The sequence below is a fragment of the Rissa tridactyla genome, chromosome 6, assembly GCF_028500815.1.
Source record: "Rissa tridactyla isolate bRisTri1 chromosome 6, bRisTri1.patW.cur.20221130, whole genome shotgun sequence".
NCBI classification, from domain to species: Eukaryota; Metazoa; Chordata; class Aves; order Charadriiformes; family Laridae; genus Rissa; species Rissa tridactyla.
This window is the reverse complement of record NC_071471.1, coordinates 58580068-58599242: the sequence shown is the minus strand read 5'-3', so window position 1 is coordinate 58599242 and position 19175 is coordinate 58580068. Positions and strand designations below refer to the sequence as shown.

The window sequence follows — 19175 nt, the reverse complement described above, 5'->3', positions numbered from 1 at the left end:
TCAGCTGTCATGACTGTGTGCCCTCACAGCTTCTTGTGCATGCCCAGCCCTGGCTGGTGGGGTGGTGTGAGAGGCAGAAAAGGCCACGATGCTGTGCAAGCGCTGCTCAGCAATAACAAAAATATCCCTGTATCACCAATGCTGTTTCTAGCATAAATTAGCTATTACAAAGAAAATTAACTCTGCCCCTGCCAAACCCAGCACCCCAGGGCAGGGAGGGAGAGACATCAGATGGGTCATTCCTTTCTGTTTGAGTGAATTGTCTCCTGCTGTTTCTGGGACCAAGAAAAACATTAGAAAAAGAGCAGCCTTGGTCATCTCCGCTCTAAGACAAAGTGCTAAAAAAACCAAAACCACAGCCGATTTCAGCATAAACTGCCCCAGAAAACCTTCAGGGCACTGTTGCGATGAAGGAAGCCCAATGAGCTCTGTTTTCTCTTACTTCTGCAGACCAAGGGCAGGGATTAGCTTCTATCTGTGCAGTGCCTGCTTTTAACTGCTACAGCTACCACTGTGGAGACATGTGGATACCGCTAACTTTATTTACGGCGACTAATTATGTAAATCTGTGCAGAACACTACAGATGGCAGTACGAGGTCTCCCTAAGCTTGTAGATCTGGTCCTTTGGCTTTTCGACCCTGGGCCAGACCAATGCGGTGGTGCAGCACATGGCACAACCACAAAAAATATGTATTTTTTTTAAGGGGAGGGGTGTAAAGTACGGCACGGAGCGAAGCCTGGACAGCAGGCCGTGGTCGCAAAGGCAGAGGTCTGTGTGCTGTTTTGGTGGAGATGGGGGCGATTTCAGTAAAGTTACTCCCTTCCCAGCTTTTTACCCTCCTCACACCTGTAGCTTTGTCAAGCGGCGGCGGAGATGCGGTTTGGCTTGTCTCAGAGATGTGGCCGGGCTGTCCCTGGACGCTTTCCTCACAGGACGCTCCTGCCTGTAGCGGAATCCACCCCTACGCGTGCCCCGCCTGACGGTGCCCTCCCTGATGGGAGCGGAGCCGCCGCCGGGGGGGGAGCGGGGCCGGCTCTGAGGGGGAACGGGGGGAACCGGGCGGTGCCCCAGGCTCGCGCCCGGGGGGCGGGACCCGCCCCGCGCGCACCAATCAGCGAGCGGGAACCGGCTGGAGCGAGCGGCACGCGACCAAGGCGCCAAACGGCCCTTCGGCCGCGGAAGGACGCTCCCACCTCCCCGCTCTCCTCGCTGCCAATCACAGCCGCGCTCCGTCTGCCCGTCCCGCCCCTGGCGGCAAAGAACCAACCGGAGGTGCTACTCCTTCAGCCGCTCAGCCAATCAGCGGCCGAGCCTTCAAGTGAACCCGTCCCCGCCTCCTCCCGCCCGTAGCCCCCGCAGGCGAGGGTCGCTCCGGTCGGCGGCTTCTGCCATGGTGCCGGGGGTGGCCGGGCTCCCCGCTCCGCTCCGCCGCCCGGGGTCAGCCGGGCAACCCGCGCCATGACCCGACCGCTCGGCGTGGGCGTGCCGTCGCGGAGCCCGTCCGTCACCAGGTCCCGCCGCCATTTTACGCCGGCGGCCGCGGGCAGACAGACAGCCCAAGACCTCAGGTACCGGCGCGGAGGGGCGGGCGGCGGCGGCTGCCGGTGTCGCTGGGCTCGGCGCCCGCCCAGCGGGGCGCCGCTCGGCTCCCGGCGTGCAGCGCGGCGGCTCCCGCCGTGCACCCCGCCCGGCCTGGGCGGAGGGGCCGTCGCCATGGCCGCGGGATGGGGCCGCTGGGCGGGAGGCTGGGATCGAAAGCCTGGAGCCGGGAACGGCACCGGGAGGCTCCCGGCCAAACTTGGCAGGTGAGGGCGTGCTAGCCGCGGTGGGGGCCGGTGCCCTCCTCGTCCCTACTGGCCCCACCGGGAGTTCCAGCCCTGAGATGCTGGCCCTACTTCTCCTGTGGTGATGGCAGTGTGTATGTTTTTATTTGGCGGCGTCTGGTAGCCAGGCAACCAGACAACATACGGAGAAACTGAAGAAGATGTCTGGCCAAGTACTGACTGGCATCTTCAAAATACATGAGTCCTCCCGTGCGTGCCCATATGTCCTCCCGTCGCGTGTCTCGGTGTTTGGTAGCAAGCCTACCTGTAGAGCTGGGGAGGCTCCAGCAGTTCGGCTCTAAAGATAGAGTTTTGGTTTTCACTGACTCAGCTGTCAAGCCTGTTCCAGCTGCAGACTGTACTGTTAACGGTGCTGGAGAAGAAGGTCTCTGGTGAAGGCAGTGGCAGTCAATGACAGTTTTTAGACATGATGCCCCTGTCTACCAACTTGAAATCCAAATTCTGCCAAAGGCTCGATGAGTCTTTTCAGAGGCTGCCAAGCTAACTAAGTTCTGTTTCTTGCAGTATGAGGCAAGTCATAATTTTCTTACCCTGTTCGCAGCACCCCACTTTGCTTGTTTCTGCTCGTATCTTTTTTGATAGCCCTGACATTTGGAGGAAAGGGAGAAGGTAAAAGTTCAGTTTCATTTCCGTGTTGCTTCTTGCCCACAAAAGTGAAACTACTCTGTGTTTTGGTTTTGCTGCGGTCATCTAAAAGACTGTTGTGACGGTCTATGTGCGACTTTCTTTTCTGGCTTGTTTTGTTTTCTGTTGCTATTTCTACAGGGCTTTTCAAGATGCTCCATTTTGTCAAAGATGTAGTTACATTTTGTAGTTTATTCCTATGTTGTGCCTCTTTGCTTTCTCTGAGCTACTACTGGTGTTTCCAGAAAAATATTTTTAAAATTATAGTTTTTATCCAATCAAAGTTAACCATTGATATGGCTGTAAACACTAATTACTTTTAATGGAGTTTGTCTTTTTAAACAAGTGAAAGAATTTCCTCCCTCCCTCTTTCATGCGGGTTGTGCCCTTAATCTTGAAAGACCTGGAAGGTCTGTTAGGTGCATCTCCTGGCTGTGTACCTTATTTTTCTTTGTCAAGTGAGATCACGTATTTATGGAGTTTGCTTTTTCTTCTCTGGGTTTTTTAGTGGTCTCCCTGGTGTCTCAGTTAAGATGAGATTTCACAAAAAATGGGGGAATAATCTTTAGTGCAGATAAATATGTTTTGCTGAATTAATGTCTTTTGCTAAAAAGCGTTAACCAGAGCTATATAGTTGTTGATAAAGATACATTAAACAACTGCAACTTTCATGTCAGGAGGGAAAGAGTAAAAACCCAATAATTATCATTGCTTTATCATTTCTTCATTCTTCTAGGTCTGACTATTTGACCTCTTATGAAAATAATAGTGGAAGCCCTCCTGTGAACAGTTAGGGTCCTGTTTGCATAGAAAATCACATGTTCTTTTTGTACTTCCGTATATACGAAAAGCAAATTTGAAAGCCCAGCACTTTCTCACGTTCCTCCTAATACTGTATCACATGCTTTCTTTATTTTCACCCTTTGCCGTTTGTAAAGTTTCTAGTATGCTTCCTTGTCTGAGTACAATTGAGGAATTATTATTCTGTTTTAGTTGGACAGTTCCTGTCTCTTGTTCTTCCAAAAAGCAGTAGAATACAAAGTAGAAAATGGCAGTGGATAAGCACTTTAAAACAAATAATCTAAGATAAATCACGCTCTGCTCAAGTTAAACTTTTACCCCAGGGGGAAGAAAAAAAAAGCCTTCCCCCCCCCCCCCAGTGGTAGTGCCTCCAGTCTCTCCAGTCTCTTAGTTATGTTATAAGAGGCTTTCTACAATTATGGAACAAACATGAATTTTGTTACAAAGCTATTGCACTTAAAATAAAAGACAGTAAATGGATACAACAACGAGATAAGGGATGTGGGAGGGAGACAAGCAGCTGTTCAAAATCAGTGGCTGTGGAAAGGAGAAAAAGAGTAGAAAACTTTGATTTTGGTTTGTTTTCAAGATTTAAGTGTGGAGAGAAATCTGAGAGGTAACTGAAGATGACATTTGGACTGACGACAGTGGTTGGTATTGCAGATGGGACTTGAACCTGGAAGGAGGAAGTCCAGTTGCTTAGAAAAATAGAAGGATTTTGGAAAGATATGCAGTGCAGGAAGCTGTGGGCACGGGGTGATTTTTGTGGCTGCGAGAGCAGTTTCAAGTGAGCATTGGAAGTGTCCTGAGGAATGCAAAGCAGAGAGAGCTGTGCCGTGGGAAGGTGAGGTCAGGGTGTCAGAGTGGGAGGTGGTCTAGGGCACAAAGACAAATCATTCAGCAACCACCGTAACAGCAAATAAACCCGCAATTTAGCCTCTTGATTGTTCTGTTGAACTGAAATTTGAGGACCCCGTTGCTTCAGCATGTGGGAAGAATGGGCATATCTTGGCCTAAGTCAAAGTAATCTGGGATGGGTTAGAAGCAAGTAGTCTTTGACAAGTAGTTTTTCTGCTCTCTCTGGTGAGCCGAAAAGACAGGTTTATGAACTTGCGTATTCTGATTACAGGTGGCTTTTCATTGAGTTACAGTATTCTCAAGTATCGCTGCTTGCCTGTAGCCTGATAAAAGAAATAGCTATGTATTATAAACAGTTTTTTGTGTTTGTGTAGGTGCTAAAAAAACAGAAGCCATGTTAGAGAATGCAAAAGTGAAAGTAACAAGCTTACGGAAAGATTCAAAATGAAATCCAAGCTTAGTTTGAATGAGTGAGCAGTGGATTCTTCTGACCTGAGCTTCAAAAATGGTTATTGAGTCCATGAGAGCACAGTCATGTATGGATGCTTGAATATGTTAGCTTAGAATCTGGAATAAATAAGTTTTGCCTTTGTAATCACTGTTACACAGAGAGTAGTGATATAGCTTTGTTTTGGAAGGCACAGAAAGATTATAGAAGTTGGAAAGGTGATTTTGAACAGATCTGTATTATTCTTGCTTTCTCACAGCAGTATCTTCTTGGAACTCGAAGAGACACTTCCAAAACAGGCATAAGTGTAGCCTTGAAGTTGTTAATAAACTTCCTTGCTACATGGGAGAAGATAGCCAATTCAGAGTTCTTGATGTATTCTTAATGTTCACATTGTATGTTACTCAGACAATCTGCCCATTTTTAGAAGTGACATTCTGTCATGGAGAAATACCTTGGTGTTCTCATGTCCCACTTATTCTTGCGAGGGAAAATACCTCTGATTTAAAGCTACTAATTGTCTTGTGTCTGTGTAAAAAAAAAAAAAAAAAAAAAAAAAAAAGATGGTTGTAGACCGTTGTTTCTGTGGGAAGCTGTGTTCTGGGAGAGAGACTGCTGACACGTGTATTTTGTTAAGAGGCAGTGCTGGTACAAGTTCCTGCTGAGAAGTGTGTCTGGTAATAGTACAGATAGGAATTTGCATCCCAGCCTGGCACCAGATGTGTGGAAAAAAGCAACAAACAGTGGTGCGCAAATTCTTTTGGACAACAGGAAGAAAGTTACAGGATTAGATAGAACTTTGTGGTTAGGCCTGATTGCAGCTAATAATGCATTGAGGTGTTTTTGGTCACCGATGGTATTGATAAGGCCAGCTGCTTGCCACTATAACACCTTAAAAAAAAAAAGAAAAAAAAAAAAAATTGCAGTAGGAGTTATCAACTCAGAAGTGTTGACAGTGGGGATGGGGCGGTTGTTAACACCATCACATAAGGTACTGGTGAGCTCTCATCTAGAATACTGAATACAGGTGAGGTAAGTTCCATTTTTAAGAACGGTTAATTTAAGCTGGAAGGGTGCTTAAGACTTTCTAGAATGATAAAGGAAACAGTTTGAGTGAGGAAACTGACAGGTTGGCTTCATTAGCCAAGCAAAGTGAAGGCTAGAAGGCAATGAGGATGATGATGCTTTCTCTGATCTATCAGAAAGGGTTATCAGAAATAAGAACTGCTGTCATTAAAATTAAAAAAAATCTGTAGAAATTACACTGTCTTAATTTTCTCAGTAGTCACTTTATGGGCATTTAGTTGGTGTTCTTTTAAAAACATAAAGTTATGTTTTCTCTTCAGAAACCAGACCATTACAGAGTTCTTCAAACCAGTTTTAAACAAAGGTAAATATGTGTTTTTTAAATAGAAGATATTTATATGACCTTTAATTTGTAAGTGTGCAGAAGTATAGTCTAATCCTGTTCCAAATTGGAGCATGTGTAATGAGTATAGCTTACCAAATATGTCAAGATGCACACATTTAATTTTTTTCCAATAAGGTAATTGAAAATGTTAGCTTCCTATTAAAATTTATTTATTTAAATAGTGATTTAATTATTGTTTCAAGTTATTGTCTCATGCTTAAGCTAGATTTTTTATAACAACTGAAGCTGTGGCATAGATCATGCAATTTTTTGATGTGAAATAAATCGCATGGCACTAGCAAAACTAAAGGATTTAATAAATTAATTTTGGATTGCATGTGACATAAAATACCAAATAATACAGTCCAATAAAATATTTTTTTTCCAATGTTATGATGGTGAATAATTTGTCTTATCTTTTTTCTCTCAGACCTTGGCCATAAAGACAGAACTGTGTTGGGCTCACCAGACAGAGGAAATGTAAAAGATGCAGGAATCGGACTGTCAGTTCTATGCGCTGAACGTTTTGAAAAGAAAACATCTTCTCCAAAGAAGGTCAGAAGAAAAAAGATGCCAGACCAAACACCAAACACAAGTCCTGTGGTAGATGCCTTTCGGAGAGGAATTAAGGTGAAAAAGGACAGTGTAAACGTCTTAGAGAATGGCAGAGCATGCAAGGCACTGAGTTCGTTGTACCCAAAAGTTGTGATTCAAAAACTCCTTATTACTGCAGGGTCTCGCGGCTCTCTCTTGGCCAAAAAGGATAAAACTCACAAGTCAGAACAGGGAAGAAATGAGAAGTGTCTGAGTGTAACAAGAGCACCATTTTCTTGTGGAAATAGTTGGGAGCGGGAAACTGACTGTATGGATCTAGAAGACACTAGTTCAGACTCTAACAAATGGGTTTCACCAGAAGCTGATACTCGAAAAGCCTCTGCTAGAAATAATGGCACTGTGAACAACACATCGCTGTGCCAAAACCCAGGTCTTCCCATGAAATTGCCCTGCGCTCCAGCTGACTCTGAATTTCGGTTGTCACTGGAAGCTCTCCACAGAGAAAGGAAGCAGAAGAGACATAGAATGAAACAATCTAAGCCACATTCTGTAAAGCCATTCTCAGGAACAAGTGTATCACATCAGGTGTGTTTGAAAGGGTCATTAAAAGTAGAAATCAGTGACCCATTGTGCATGCGGTATTTTCTTGAATTTTTTTTTTTCAATGTAGGATGAGATTCTTGGTGCTGCATTTTTCAGATGTAACAAAAGTTTATGTGCTTGCTATTTCTTTGCAAATTTTAGGTTATGCTTGGGTAAGATGATTCTTAACTAGTTTACAATAAATAAGAAATCCTGGTTTAAAAGCAGCGGAGGTATTCTGAGTTAGATGCAAGCATGGAAATGCAATGGAAATTGTAATTTTAAGTTGTATTTTGTAGAAAAAAGGTCTTTATCTAAATGTCTTATAACCTTGTGTTTTCTTACAATGTAATGTAGAGAACAGCCTGGCAAACTTCTGCTAGTTAGAAGCTGCAGTTAAGTTCAGATTTATGCACTTCAGCCACAGTATTTAGGTAGAGGTGGGAATGGTCCTATGAGGTATGTAGTATTTCATTATAGCTTGAATTATATCCACTTTTTTTACCAACCAAGAAAACCCTTGAAAAGGTTGCCGCTTACTTTCAAGGAAGATCATTATGTGTGCTTCCATAGTATGCTATGAATGGAAAAAAAGATTGTTTAGCTTGGGTTTCCTTTTCTCCTTAGCACCCCTCCCTCTGTATTTGCTTCTCTGTGCTTTCTGTCGTTTTGTTGTTTAAGTTCCTAATGACTTGTCTGAGGAAAAGCCAGCTAGGCTGTGTTGCCATATAGCCCAGGGACACAAGTGGCTAATGGCCCTAAAAGCGGAGAGATTTAGAACTGGAGGCCAATCTGAAGAAAAGATACAAAATCTAGGTTATGGAGTGTCCTTTTGTTGAGATCTTTGGAGCTGTGTTTTAAGTTTGTCTTGAAACAAAGTATATTACCATATTTCTGGGGTTGCGTGGAACTAAGTCCGTGCTGGATTCAGTGCTTGGCTCAAGACGTCGACATCCTGGTTTTAAAAAGTTTGCAATTAACTCTTCTATTTTTTCCATCTTTACTTTTAGGGAAATGGATGTCCTTTAAGAAAAATACCACGTTCTGGTTCAAGAGAGACTGCCTCAGGTAGAAGTAGTGCTGATAATACGGAATTGATTAAACAATCACATTCATCACTTAGTGTCTCTTTCTAATGGCTTTTTTTCATGAAGTTATGTTTTTCTGTCTTCTCTCTCTCAAAAAAGACTATACAGCAGTCAAGGTTATTTCTAATATGTGGCAAGCTTGAAGAGATTTAAAAGTAATTTGGGATTTTAGTGAAAAACAGGTTGTAACTTAATTAGAAGCAATGATATTTCTTTCTGTTAAACCCTTAATCCATTATTATTTTTGTGGTTTCTCTTGCATTTTGGAAAATCCACATTCACTGTGGTTGTTAACAAATTCTGCCTTTCGACTTAATCCGAAAAGAACATTCTTGTTGAACCAAACATTAAAGTTTAGCTGGTATTCTCATTGCTTTTTGTCCCTTTTAACCACATAATTTTGTTCTACAGTAGGTAGAACTGAATAAAAAGCTCACATGAATAGAAGCTTGAGCTAGGTAGGTAGAATGATTTTTTTTTTTTTTTTTTAAAATAGATGGGGGGGTGCAAAACAAGGAGAATATTCCCATGTTGTGGGTCCATGACTGTGTAAACCTATTGGACTCTCTGCTGCCAGGCCTCACTCTCCATCTATGCTAGCACTGGGACTTCGCCAGGGGTGTGAGGAGCTGATCTGGCTGAAAATTGAGTTGGGAAGTTCTCGGCCACATTAGCTCCAAGAAGTAGCTTGCCATAAAGTGTCCAGGTGCTGGTGCCAGCTTAAGAGAGGAAGCAGAAAAGCATGGTGAGAAAAGTGAGCGCTGGAGCCACAGAACCATAGCCTGAAAACAGATTTCTTCACGTTCTGGGTGCTTTTTTATGAGCGCTGTTAAAATTATTACAGCGTTTCCAAAATATTTTTTGTACTGTTCGTTATTTATAATCATATATGTAATTACAGAAAATTCCTTCCAGTCCCATACTTCAGCTGGGCTATTGTCTTTTTCCAAAGACTGGTTGATTCTAGTGTATAGGAAAAGCGTTCTACAGTGGCTACTGAGCTGCTCTTAAATAAAAGGATTTAATTTCATTTCCAAGTTAGTTACAATAATAACTTAACAGTATCATCTGTGTTCAAGCAGAATGGAAGTATTGTAGTTTCTGACAAAAACTTCAGTCAACTATGACTTAAAAGCAGAAGTTAGTTTTTTAAAGGGTAAGCTGTTATGGTTTTGACTTTGTGTTTTATTATTTTTCAAATGTGACAACAGTGGTTTACTTTTTTCTTAATCACTTAATAGATGACCCATCTCAACCAAAGCAGGTTTCAAAACATGAGGCATCTTCTCCAAATGCACTGGGAATGTCATCTGAGGTGCGGAAGAGCCAGTCTTTTCCTTCACGCTGCCTTACATCTAAGATGTCTTCTGGGCAATCCAAACAAATAGACTTTCCTGGGAAAAGGAAACATGCTGCCATGAGTGTGGATGCAGACAGTTCAAATCAATCTGAAGTATCAAGTTTGAATGACCCTGCTTTTAGTAGATCATCTGCAATATGCAAAAATAGGAGGTCTGACTTTGTAAAAAATATCCTTTTAAAGTCTAGTTGTGGTGATGTTCTGCAATTAATGGAGGCTGCTGCTTTACCTAGATATGATTCTACTCTTCCAGAGGAATACCTCAACTCAAGTGATGAAAATGAGAAAAATAATTGTTCCTCTGTAGGCTTGTCATCTTCATATTCTGTACGCAGCCCTGGTAAAAATAACCACATTTCTGCTGTGGATACCAAAGAGAATCAATTGCAGGTGGCTAACTCATGCTTTTTCTTGGAAAAGTCCCTTCCTTTTTCTCAGGAAAAAAGTACTCTGTTGCCTTCTCTCCACCACTTAACACAAACAAAGAGTGTGGAATCTAATCTCCAGAATGCTGGCTTATCTCAGGTATTGGACACTAAGAAGGAGCAACATGGGAAAAGACCAGAAAGAAGCACACACAATAAAGCTTACAGTATTCAATCTGGCAACAGTGTTTCAAAAACAAAAAACGAGACTTCAGAAAATGCTTCTGATTCTTGTTCAGTGGAAGGTTCTGGGAAATTTGCACTCTCAGAAGAGACTGGTAAAAGTGTTCCCTGTTTGTTGTCTTTTAAAGAAGGATGCACGGACAGTGGCCATATGTCTTCACAACTCTCAGGAGAGTTAAAAGTTGCAAGCAAGTCCAAATTGAATGAAAAATCAAAAAGCAGCTTTGATAGTGAAGATGAGCATTTGGAATGCAGTCTAGATGATGATGACGACGATGATGATGTAGTATTCATGCCACTGCAAGAAATTCTCTCTTCAAGTCCCAAGCCACAGGCAGGAACCCTGGAGGATTCTTGTCTTGACAGTTTTTCTCAGGAAACCATGACTCCATTACTGAAGCTTCACGTAAGTGCCTAAAAAAAAAAACAAAAAAAGCATTGCATCAACTTTGTTATATTTTTTGTATGATTTTTTTTTTCTTTTAATCATAATGCATGAAAACTCAGAGCTATTTGCCTGCAAAACTGGTGACTCAGCTTAAGGGTCCTATGCTGTAGAGTGCAATGTAGTCAGAGAAAGGGTGTGCTTGTTACTGTGGCTGACCTTGGAATGGCTGAAAGATGGTTCATGCAGCTGGATTGCATTGGCTGTATGCCCTTCTGTGGTTTTTAGGAGTGCTGGTTTTGTTTTTTTGCCCTAAAGAAAAAGGCAGGAGGTTACATTTAGATGATGTGTGGAATCTAAGGTTTCCATTTTCCTGATCAGGTAAGATTTTTGAGTTGAAATTAACTAGGAAATAAACAGGAAATTGATGTAGATGTTGAGATCTGTGTGCTAGATGCCAGTCATATATCCTTGTCACAGTCTGTGATTGTTAGAAATCTGTGGATGAGTTCTTGATCTGTAAGTGTGATGTTTTCTTTGAGGTTGAATTTCATGGAAATTGGATGTATTTTAGAAAGGATTTCAAAAAGTTGAATAACTACTACTGCTCACGAGGGATAAATGAAGTGTTTAGCCTACTTTTTCAATAACAGCTTGTCCTATAACTAGTGATTTTTGAAGTTTTATTGTAAAATAATGTTTTAATTAGGAAGGTCCTGCAGTAGGACTCTAGTGTGGCATTCCAGACAAAGCTGGTACAGGTTGGAAGTGGCTGCATTTAAATAAAAGAATTTTGTACTGAGTCTGGCTGGGTTGAAGTTAATTTTCTTCATAACAGCTGTATGGTGCTGTGTGTTTTGGACAAAAACAGTGTTAAGAGACCAGTCTTCTGGCTGTGGCGGAGCAATACTTGCACAGTATCAAGGCTTTCTCTTCTTCCCACTCTGCCTCCTCAGTGAGTAGGCCAGAGTGGACAAAAAGTTGTGAGGGGACACAGCCTGGACAGCTGACCCCAGATGTCTGCAGGGGTATATTCTGTGCCACATAGTGTCATGCTCAGCAATAAAAAGCAAGCAGGGGTACTTGGTCTGGCATGTAGCCATTACTCAGAGTCTAGCTGGGCATCCATCTGCTTGTGGGAGATGCTGAGTGATTGCACCACTTTTTCTTTTCCCCCTTATCCCCTCTTCCTTCACTAATTAAACTGTCTTTATCTCGACCTATGAGTTTCCTTGCTTTTTGCTTTTCTTATTCACTCCCCTGCATCACTGGGTCGGGAAATGAGCAAGCTGTGTGGTGCTTAGCTGCTGTCGGGGGTCAGCCCACGGTGATTTTCTGCAGTAGAAAACGAACAGCAGAATACCTGTTTAAGTACTCTTGTCTTCCTCTCGTCCTGTTTTTAAATCTCTGAAACTGTTCGTTTGTTGACTGAGTTTCTATCTCCATAGGCAGATGTTGAACAGCCATAATTACTTTATCTGTCCTTACAGTTCATTATGCAAGTACGTTATAGATCAGACTTGTGTGGTTACATACGTATTCCACAATCTTAACCAACATGTCTACGTAATTAATGGTTAAGACTGATAAACATATGCAGCCTAGATCAAATGTTTGTGGAACATGTATGTGACCACAACATTTGGCCTGTCCTGTTCCTGCATAACTAACGGCTAAGTACGACAAAACAGTTAAGAACTGTCCCAAAATTTCCATGGCCATGTTTTTTGCATATACTAGCATTGTTCCCTTGCCTTGTAAGAAGGGGCATATGTGCACATTGGAATAAAGTCTTGATTTCTCAGTTGTTTTAGACATACTAAACCAGTTGTTTTAGACATACTAACCAGATTATGAAATAAAGAGGTCTCAGCTTTCCCATGAGACTTCCCACACAAAGACATGCCGCTTGTTACATTTGCCAGATATCTCTTAATACCAAAAATAAATGCTGTGTTAAGTGGTTTTTTTATTAGCAGGTGGGCATTAACTTCTTAAACTAACTTCTGTTACCTCTGGGTAATAGAAAATCCTCAATGAGAGGCGATACTCTTATTGAATTGTGTTCTCCTAAAATGAAGGAGCTCATAGGAAGAAGCTTTGTCAGTAATCGTAGGCTTGCAATTTAAGAGGATGGTGTCAGAAGAACTGAATCATGGCCATAAAAGACTTCAAATCTGTGTCGTCTGCTCCTAGCTGGATAAAACACTGGATACTGAAAAACAAACTAATTTTGCTAGTGGTTAAGACTTTCTTTATGTGTTATTTTGGTTTTTAATTCTATTTATTAGCTTCTTAATTTGGGTTTGTATTAGGATTTTGATTGGAAGTTTTGTTTTCTGTGGTGATTTTGTAGGTGATTTAGCAAATGCTGGTGCTTTTTTCCCCTAGGGACTCCTGAAAGTAACAAAGAGGTACTGAATTACTTTTTGAGTTTCTTGTCTCATGTGCAAGAGTGGGGATTCCCAGGGTCTCATTGGATGATAATAATAAAGCTGTGAGGTAAAAGGCTTCTGATGCTAAGGCTCTTTGTGAAGGTTAGCTGGAAGTCAGCCCCAGGGAGAGGAGCAGAGATACAGAGAGAAGTACAGTTATTTCTAAATTAATCACTGAGAGAGATTTGACCATTATATAAAATTGTCAAGGGACTGAGAAATGTAAACTCAGGACGTTAATCGTCCTGTTCTTCAGGGTCTCATTTGAGGTTTTTATCTTCTGGTAAAACATCGTTAAAATGAGAAGAGGTTTCTATTTTGATTATTGTCTAACTAAATGAATTGATAACTTGTGGTATTTTTCTAACTTCTTACTATTTCATTTACAGCTTTCTAAACCTCCTGTTGTTAGCCAGGTGTCATATGTGAACAGCTTAGAACATCTCTTGAAGGAGAAAGAACAATCTAAAAGGTTTGTTTCTTAAAGCAGCTTTGAAAAATTTGGGATGGAGTTGTAGAAGCTTAGATTTACCTCGTGTCCCTGAAACTAGGGGAGTTTGGGTAGCAACAAGCTAAGATTTGCCAGCTGATGCCACCAGCTTACATCTGGCGGATATACAAGCGTGGCTTAACTGTAAAAGCTGAATGACAGGCTCCTTCCAAGCAATAATGAGTGATTTGTGATATATCTGTCTACCCCTTAAGAACCAGACTAAATTTACTGATGCCTTTGTTGTCGGTCACTGAGCCAGCTAGCAGCTGCTGGTCAGGCATGAAGTAGAAGTATTTATATAGACTGACTGTTCTAGTTGCTTCTGCTAGGCATTTGTAGCTCAGTTTTGGTTTCCAAAGTTGCGTAGACTGTCAGTATCTGAGTAGTTACACAGTAGAGTGAACAGAACTAAGGAGTGTTCTTGCAAGAGGTCTTTGAGGTAGAAAGTGTGATATGGTATATATACTCATGGTAAATCACAGTGGTGATGGGTAAGATGTGTGATTTACTGCTTTTGTCAAAGAATCTGACCCTAGAAACTATGGGCTGACTGACTATGGAGTAGTGAATGTTCCTATAACTAATACTATTTAACAAATAAAATACTAGGATGATGATTAAAAAAAAAAAATCATCCAGAAGATTGAAAGTTTTGTGCAATTACAAAAAATTCTGTCAGAAGTTGGTTGAGCGTATTTGTCTCTGATAAACTAGGGATTGAATGTGCTGTTGGAAATTCCTTAGGCTTTGGGAAACATCCACTTTGTATCTTGGAATAGGAAGATGCTTGCTTTTTGCACAGATGCAGCCTCACACATGCTTTTGCCATGCATAATTGGCTACTGACTTGTACGTTCACATTTAGAACTTAAATTTTGTTTTCTTCTGCTGTAAATACTAAATGGTGATCATATGTTCTGCTGCTACTGTTATTTCAGGGTAGATGAACTAGAAAAGCAGTTACAGGAAGACATACAAAGAAGGGAAACAGATTCTTCAGATGGAGATGATGAGGAGAATGCCAGTGGAGATGAAGATCTCTCAGAAGAGCACAGGTCCTTCCAACTCCAAAACCAATTAAATCTAGTTCTTCACTTTTCTAGCCTTTTTTTCCTAATCTGTCTTTCCATCATTTGTTGTTAATATGTTTCATGTGAACCATTTTTATCATCTTTTGGGTATGGGTGGATTTTCTTGGACATTACTGTATTTTCACAATTCAGCTTTCACATAAGGTTAATATGTTCATCTGAAAATCACTGTCTTGACCAGAAAATATCTTCTCAATGTTTAAATTCATAAAAGCAATTTTGAATTTTACAGGGCTTTTATAAAGAGATTTTCAGTAATAGCTGATGCTATACCTGACTACCACCCTGGAGAAGATATATTTGATTTATCAGCCTCTGGGAAAGCCTTCAATCAACATAACCTTGACTTGAGGAATTTTCATTTAATCCCTCAGAATCCTATAGAAAAGCTCCTTCTTAAGTAAGAATATCTTCTTCGCTCTGTATTTGCTTGTATGACTTTTTTCAGTATTAGCAGTCTTTAAGATTAAATAATATCTTTGCATGCAAATGAGCTCTGTCTTACTAAGTAGGCAAGACTGATTCCCTTTCCCTGGAATTCTCCTTTCCAGGTTAACTTTACAGAACAATGAATTGTTGCTTGAAGCTTCTTTCTTTCCTCTTGGAATTCTTGAAAAACGTCTTAAATAAGACATAAGGACAAAAAATGGTGTTCTGACCTCTTCCATATTTCTACTGTGTTGGGCTATCATTGATAATCTGACCAGTTTGTGGAAGATAAATGCAGAAGTGAAATGTCATAATGAACAAAACTTAACCATCCCAAGACAGAAAGAGGACCTTTGTGGTGAACTGATTTGGGACCTGTCAATGTTGCGTTATGTCTACTGAAAGACTTGTATGTGCTTTCATCCTGAATGGGCCTGGGACTTAATGCTCCATCTAATGAGGATTGCAGAAAGTCATGTTTTCTGACATCTGTTAGATTCAGTCACTTAGCTAGCAGGGTGTCTGTGTGTATATGAACAACTGTTCTGTAAATCATCGGGATTTGTGCTCTATATTTACGAGGCTGTCAGGCTACAAATAGCTGGACAAATTCTTGCCTAATGCCACAAGTGCAAATCCTGAAAAATTCTAGTTATTTCAGTTGGTGTTTTATTCCAAACTTATATCAGTGAAACGGAATTCCTTTAATCTTAAAGGATTTTGTATATGTATACGCATATATGTGCTATTGTGGGTGTGAGGAGGAGGAGGGCGGCTTCTCCTCATCTCCGGAGGGAGTGATGTTTGTGATATACTCCTTTGGCTTCAGGAGTTCAAAACATTAATGTTTTGAATATCACAAGGATATAAGCTTCAAAAGTATCTTGTAAATCAGTGACTAGAGGAATGAAAATTAAACAGATCATCCCTTCCAGAAGGCAATTATAATTTAATTGCTTATGCATTCTTCCTATTTGGCACTGCTGGCATGTATTGACTGTCCAGTTGGCAGATGAATGTCTTCCTAGCCACTTGCTCAGTCAGACAGATAGAGGGTATACAGAGAAGTTGGGACACAGATCTCTCAACAGAGCTACCCGTTTTAGTAGGTGCTGAGAACAGAGGAGACTAAAGAACGGTATGTGGGAAACTGGATATCATTAATTCAGCCGCTTATAACATACCTGATTTTATAACAAATACTCAATCTGAAATCATTGAGTAATAAAAATGGCATATTTTCTGTTCCTCCAAAAGCTACTTTTTGCATCTCACAAACTTGCACAGTAAGATTAGACTGACTGGTTTTAACTGCTTTAGTTTGCCTCCGTACTCTTTATTTAAAAGATTATTTTTAAATTTCAAACAAAGTGTTTTTTTTCTCTTTTCTTAGTAAAGGTCATTGGATAATAATAAAAAAAAATCTTATTCACTGGTCTCATTGAGCATAGCAGCCTGTCTGTGTAGACAGGCATAAAGGTTCATAGTACAATACTGTAAATCAGTGTTTGTTTGAAGCTATTAGCTATTGTTCCCTACTAATACAAATGTTTCCAAATTATATAGTGTGGCATTCTGGAGAAAAAGATAGTTGTTCTAAATCATGAATAAGGTTTAATTACTGTAGTATTTCATATAGGTAAGAGCATAAGATAACACTTGTTTTGGATGTTCACATCTTTCTTTGCTGTTGATGATGTTTTGAAGGGTGGGGAAGTTCTTACTCTTGTGAAAGTGCTAATTCAACCACTAATTGATTTTTTTTTTTTTTTTAACTTCTTCCCCCACCCCCGTCTTTGTCTTACAGTTCTGGTGTAACACAGCAGCTTTCTTTAGCTATTAATGGTTTTTTAAGTTCTGCTTACAGTTGTATCTTGTGTCCCATACCAATTCTAAAGTGGCTCTTCCAGGTAAGACTATACTATTCATGTAGTTATACTCTGTCCGGGTATAATATTATTCCCAGAAGGCAGTTGTAGCAGGAAGAATAGGAACAAGTTTATGAATCTGTTGCATGAAGTTAAAAACTTTTAAATCAAAAAAATCTTTTCTTTCTGGGTTCTGATTTGCTCTCCAGTCTGAAATACTTTGGTTGTCACTAGGGGTAAAACACTAGGGATAGTTTTTTCTCCACACGTTGAGTGACTGCAAAGCTGCACATCCATGTCTATCTTCATGTGTGTTACTGCATTTGAAAAGGCCACAGTACATGCTAGGTGAGAAGAGACTTCACGATATAATAGTGTGGGCCAAATAACAAACAAATGTTAATCTTACTTCCTTCCACCTTTAAAAAACAAACAGAAAAACCCCTAAACATGCTGCAGTATGCGAAAGTACCATTTCTACATATTTCACCTTGTAAAACGTCAGAGATGCCTGCACTGTCAGATGATTTTCATTTGGCAAAAGCTGACATGCATTATAGCTCAGGAAAAAGTCTGAAGCCATTCTCAAAGGAAGTGTGGTGGCTGTCTGCTTTCTAGATGTCTGTATCTGTGTCTAAATCACCAGGAATGTACATTGTTCTGTTCCTCACAAAAATGCCCCTCTCCAGTTTCCATTCTGTTATTATTTACTACATTCTAACTGTGCCTGAAACAAAAAAAAAAAGCTCACAAAATTGCAGCCTGCATCTATTGAGTGGCTTTCTGCTTTTGCCAAAAGGGAAACATTTTGTTTCTCTATGTCCTTCCCTCCAGACAGTAAAAAAATTGCCTTCCACCTCTTGTGTGAGCCCTGGTGTTCCTCTAGGGAGGAGGAAGCATGAACCAGTTCAGCTCACTTACTGAGCAGGAAACTCTCCAGCACTTGAGGGAGAAGAAGGAGAGTTTTTTTCTGGGCTAGTGAAGTGCTCCAGGAAACCTGAACTGTACTTCATAGTCATGCTTTTGTAGTTAGGAGTTCTATGAAAAACCAAGAATTCATTGTTTCGGTTTAGTATTGCATATATTCAACTTGAACGTGACTGGAAAAGGTTGTGGTTAACTCTGTTGCCCCTGCTCCTGATCAACGAGTTCAATTTGATTACACCCGCAAATGGGTCCCAAAGGGATTCATGATACTTTCCATTCTCTTAACCCTCAGTACCTTCTTATGAACCAATAGATTCTACATGGTGTTACAGCATTCTGATAATGCGAATAATTAAAGTATTCATAGCATCTGTGCACTGCTTGAAATAATCAATATTCACAATAGTCTGTTCTCCTCGGTGTATCTTGCTTTAGACTTTGGGTTTGTTTGGTTGGTTTTTTTTCTGTTATTGTTTCTTACTTTATTTTACCAAAGAGTTGGTTTATTTCTTTTAATTTAAAAGAAGACTGATGCCGTCATGCTACTTGGTGTTTGACATGTAGCTTCTTTTCTCTCCACAGATGATGTCTGTTCATCCCGACTATTGTGTTTCCACACAGATTTTAGACAGATTGATGGAGATAACACTAAAAAACGGTGAGTATTTGAAGGATGGAAAAGTGACCACCTGAATGAAGGCATTTCCCTTCTGTTAAGTGTAGAAAGGTATTGAGGAGGAAGTAAAAGGTACTGGCTCTGTTCTGTGATTCTGGCATGAATTTAGGCTCTTCTGTTAATTACGTCATGCACAAATGTCAGGAGTTGGTCTTCACAGAGTGTGTGCAAGCTGTACCGCAGGATGTGGTCCTGGCATGTATTTGCAAAGCAGTGCATCCAGTACAGAGCCTTTTAAACTCACTTCTGTTATTTCACAAACATAATTGACCTGAAGAGGAGCCCAGTCTGCTCAAAAGTCTTACTCTTCTTTCTGTCTTTTACTTTGGAAGATGCAGGCATTCATTTCATAGCTTAATATCTTATACAAGATGTTTTTCACATAGTCATGTGCAGTATGTAGTACTACATAGTTTACTTTCCAGATAAATGGCAAAAGTGAAAAGAATCGCAGAAAAACACTTTCAAGGATCTGCTTCAGCCCAACCGCTGCTCGTATCTTGTGTGTTTTGCCTTCCTTCATCTGTACTCTCAAATACTTCTCCATTACAATTTATTTTATGTTCTCCATGCCTTCACTTTATTCAGATCCATCAAAAGTCTCTAATTCATTTAAGCCTGCCAGTTAACATTGCTAAAGTAATGCGGTTCTCTTGAAGTGCTTACTCGGGTCTGTCCAAATTGTACCCC

General features: G+C 40.7%; 1 protein-coding gene across 5 annotated transcripts in view; it reads left to right on the top strand.

Moving 5' to 3' along the window:
* Positions 1-1328: 1328 nt before the first annotated feature.
* The window catches only part of SLF2 (SMC5-SMC6 complex localization factor 2), a 31138-nt gene continuing 13291 nt past the window's right edge, over positions 1329-19175 (top strand). For 2 of the 5 annotated variants that reach the window (XM_054205574.1, XM_054205577.1), the window contains exons 1-10: positions 1329-1570; positions 5924-5967; positions 6419-7128; positions 8136-8193; positions 9455-10587; positions 13391-13473; positions 14433-14549; positions 14818-14985; positions 16822-16924; positions 18392-18467. In XM_054205574.1, coding sequence (XP_054061549.1) covers positions 1461-1570; positions 5924-5967; positions 6419-7128; positions 8136-8193; positions 9455-10587; positions 13391-13473; positions 14433-14549; positions 14818-14985; positions 16822-16924; positions 18392-18467 — 2602 coding nt within the window. In that variant the 5' untranslated portion in view covers positions 1329-1460. Of the gene's footprint in view, positions 1571-1666; positions 1808-5923; positions 5968-6418; positions 7129-8135; positions 8194-9454; positions 10588-13390; positions 13474-14432; positions 14550-14817; positions 14986-16821; positions 16925-18391; positions 18468-19175 lie in introns of those variants that run through there. The other 3 variants (XM_054205579.1, XM_054205578.1, XM_054205576.1) reach the window with 3 other exon arrangements.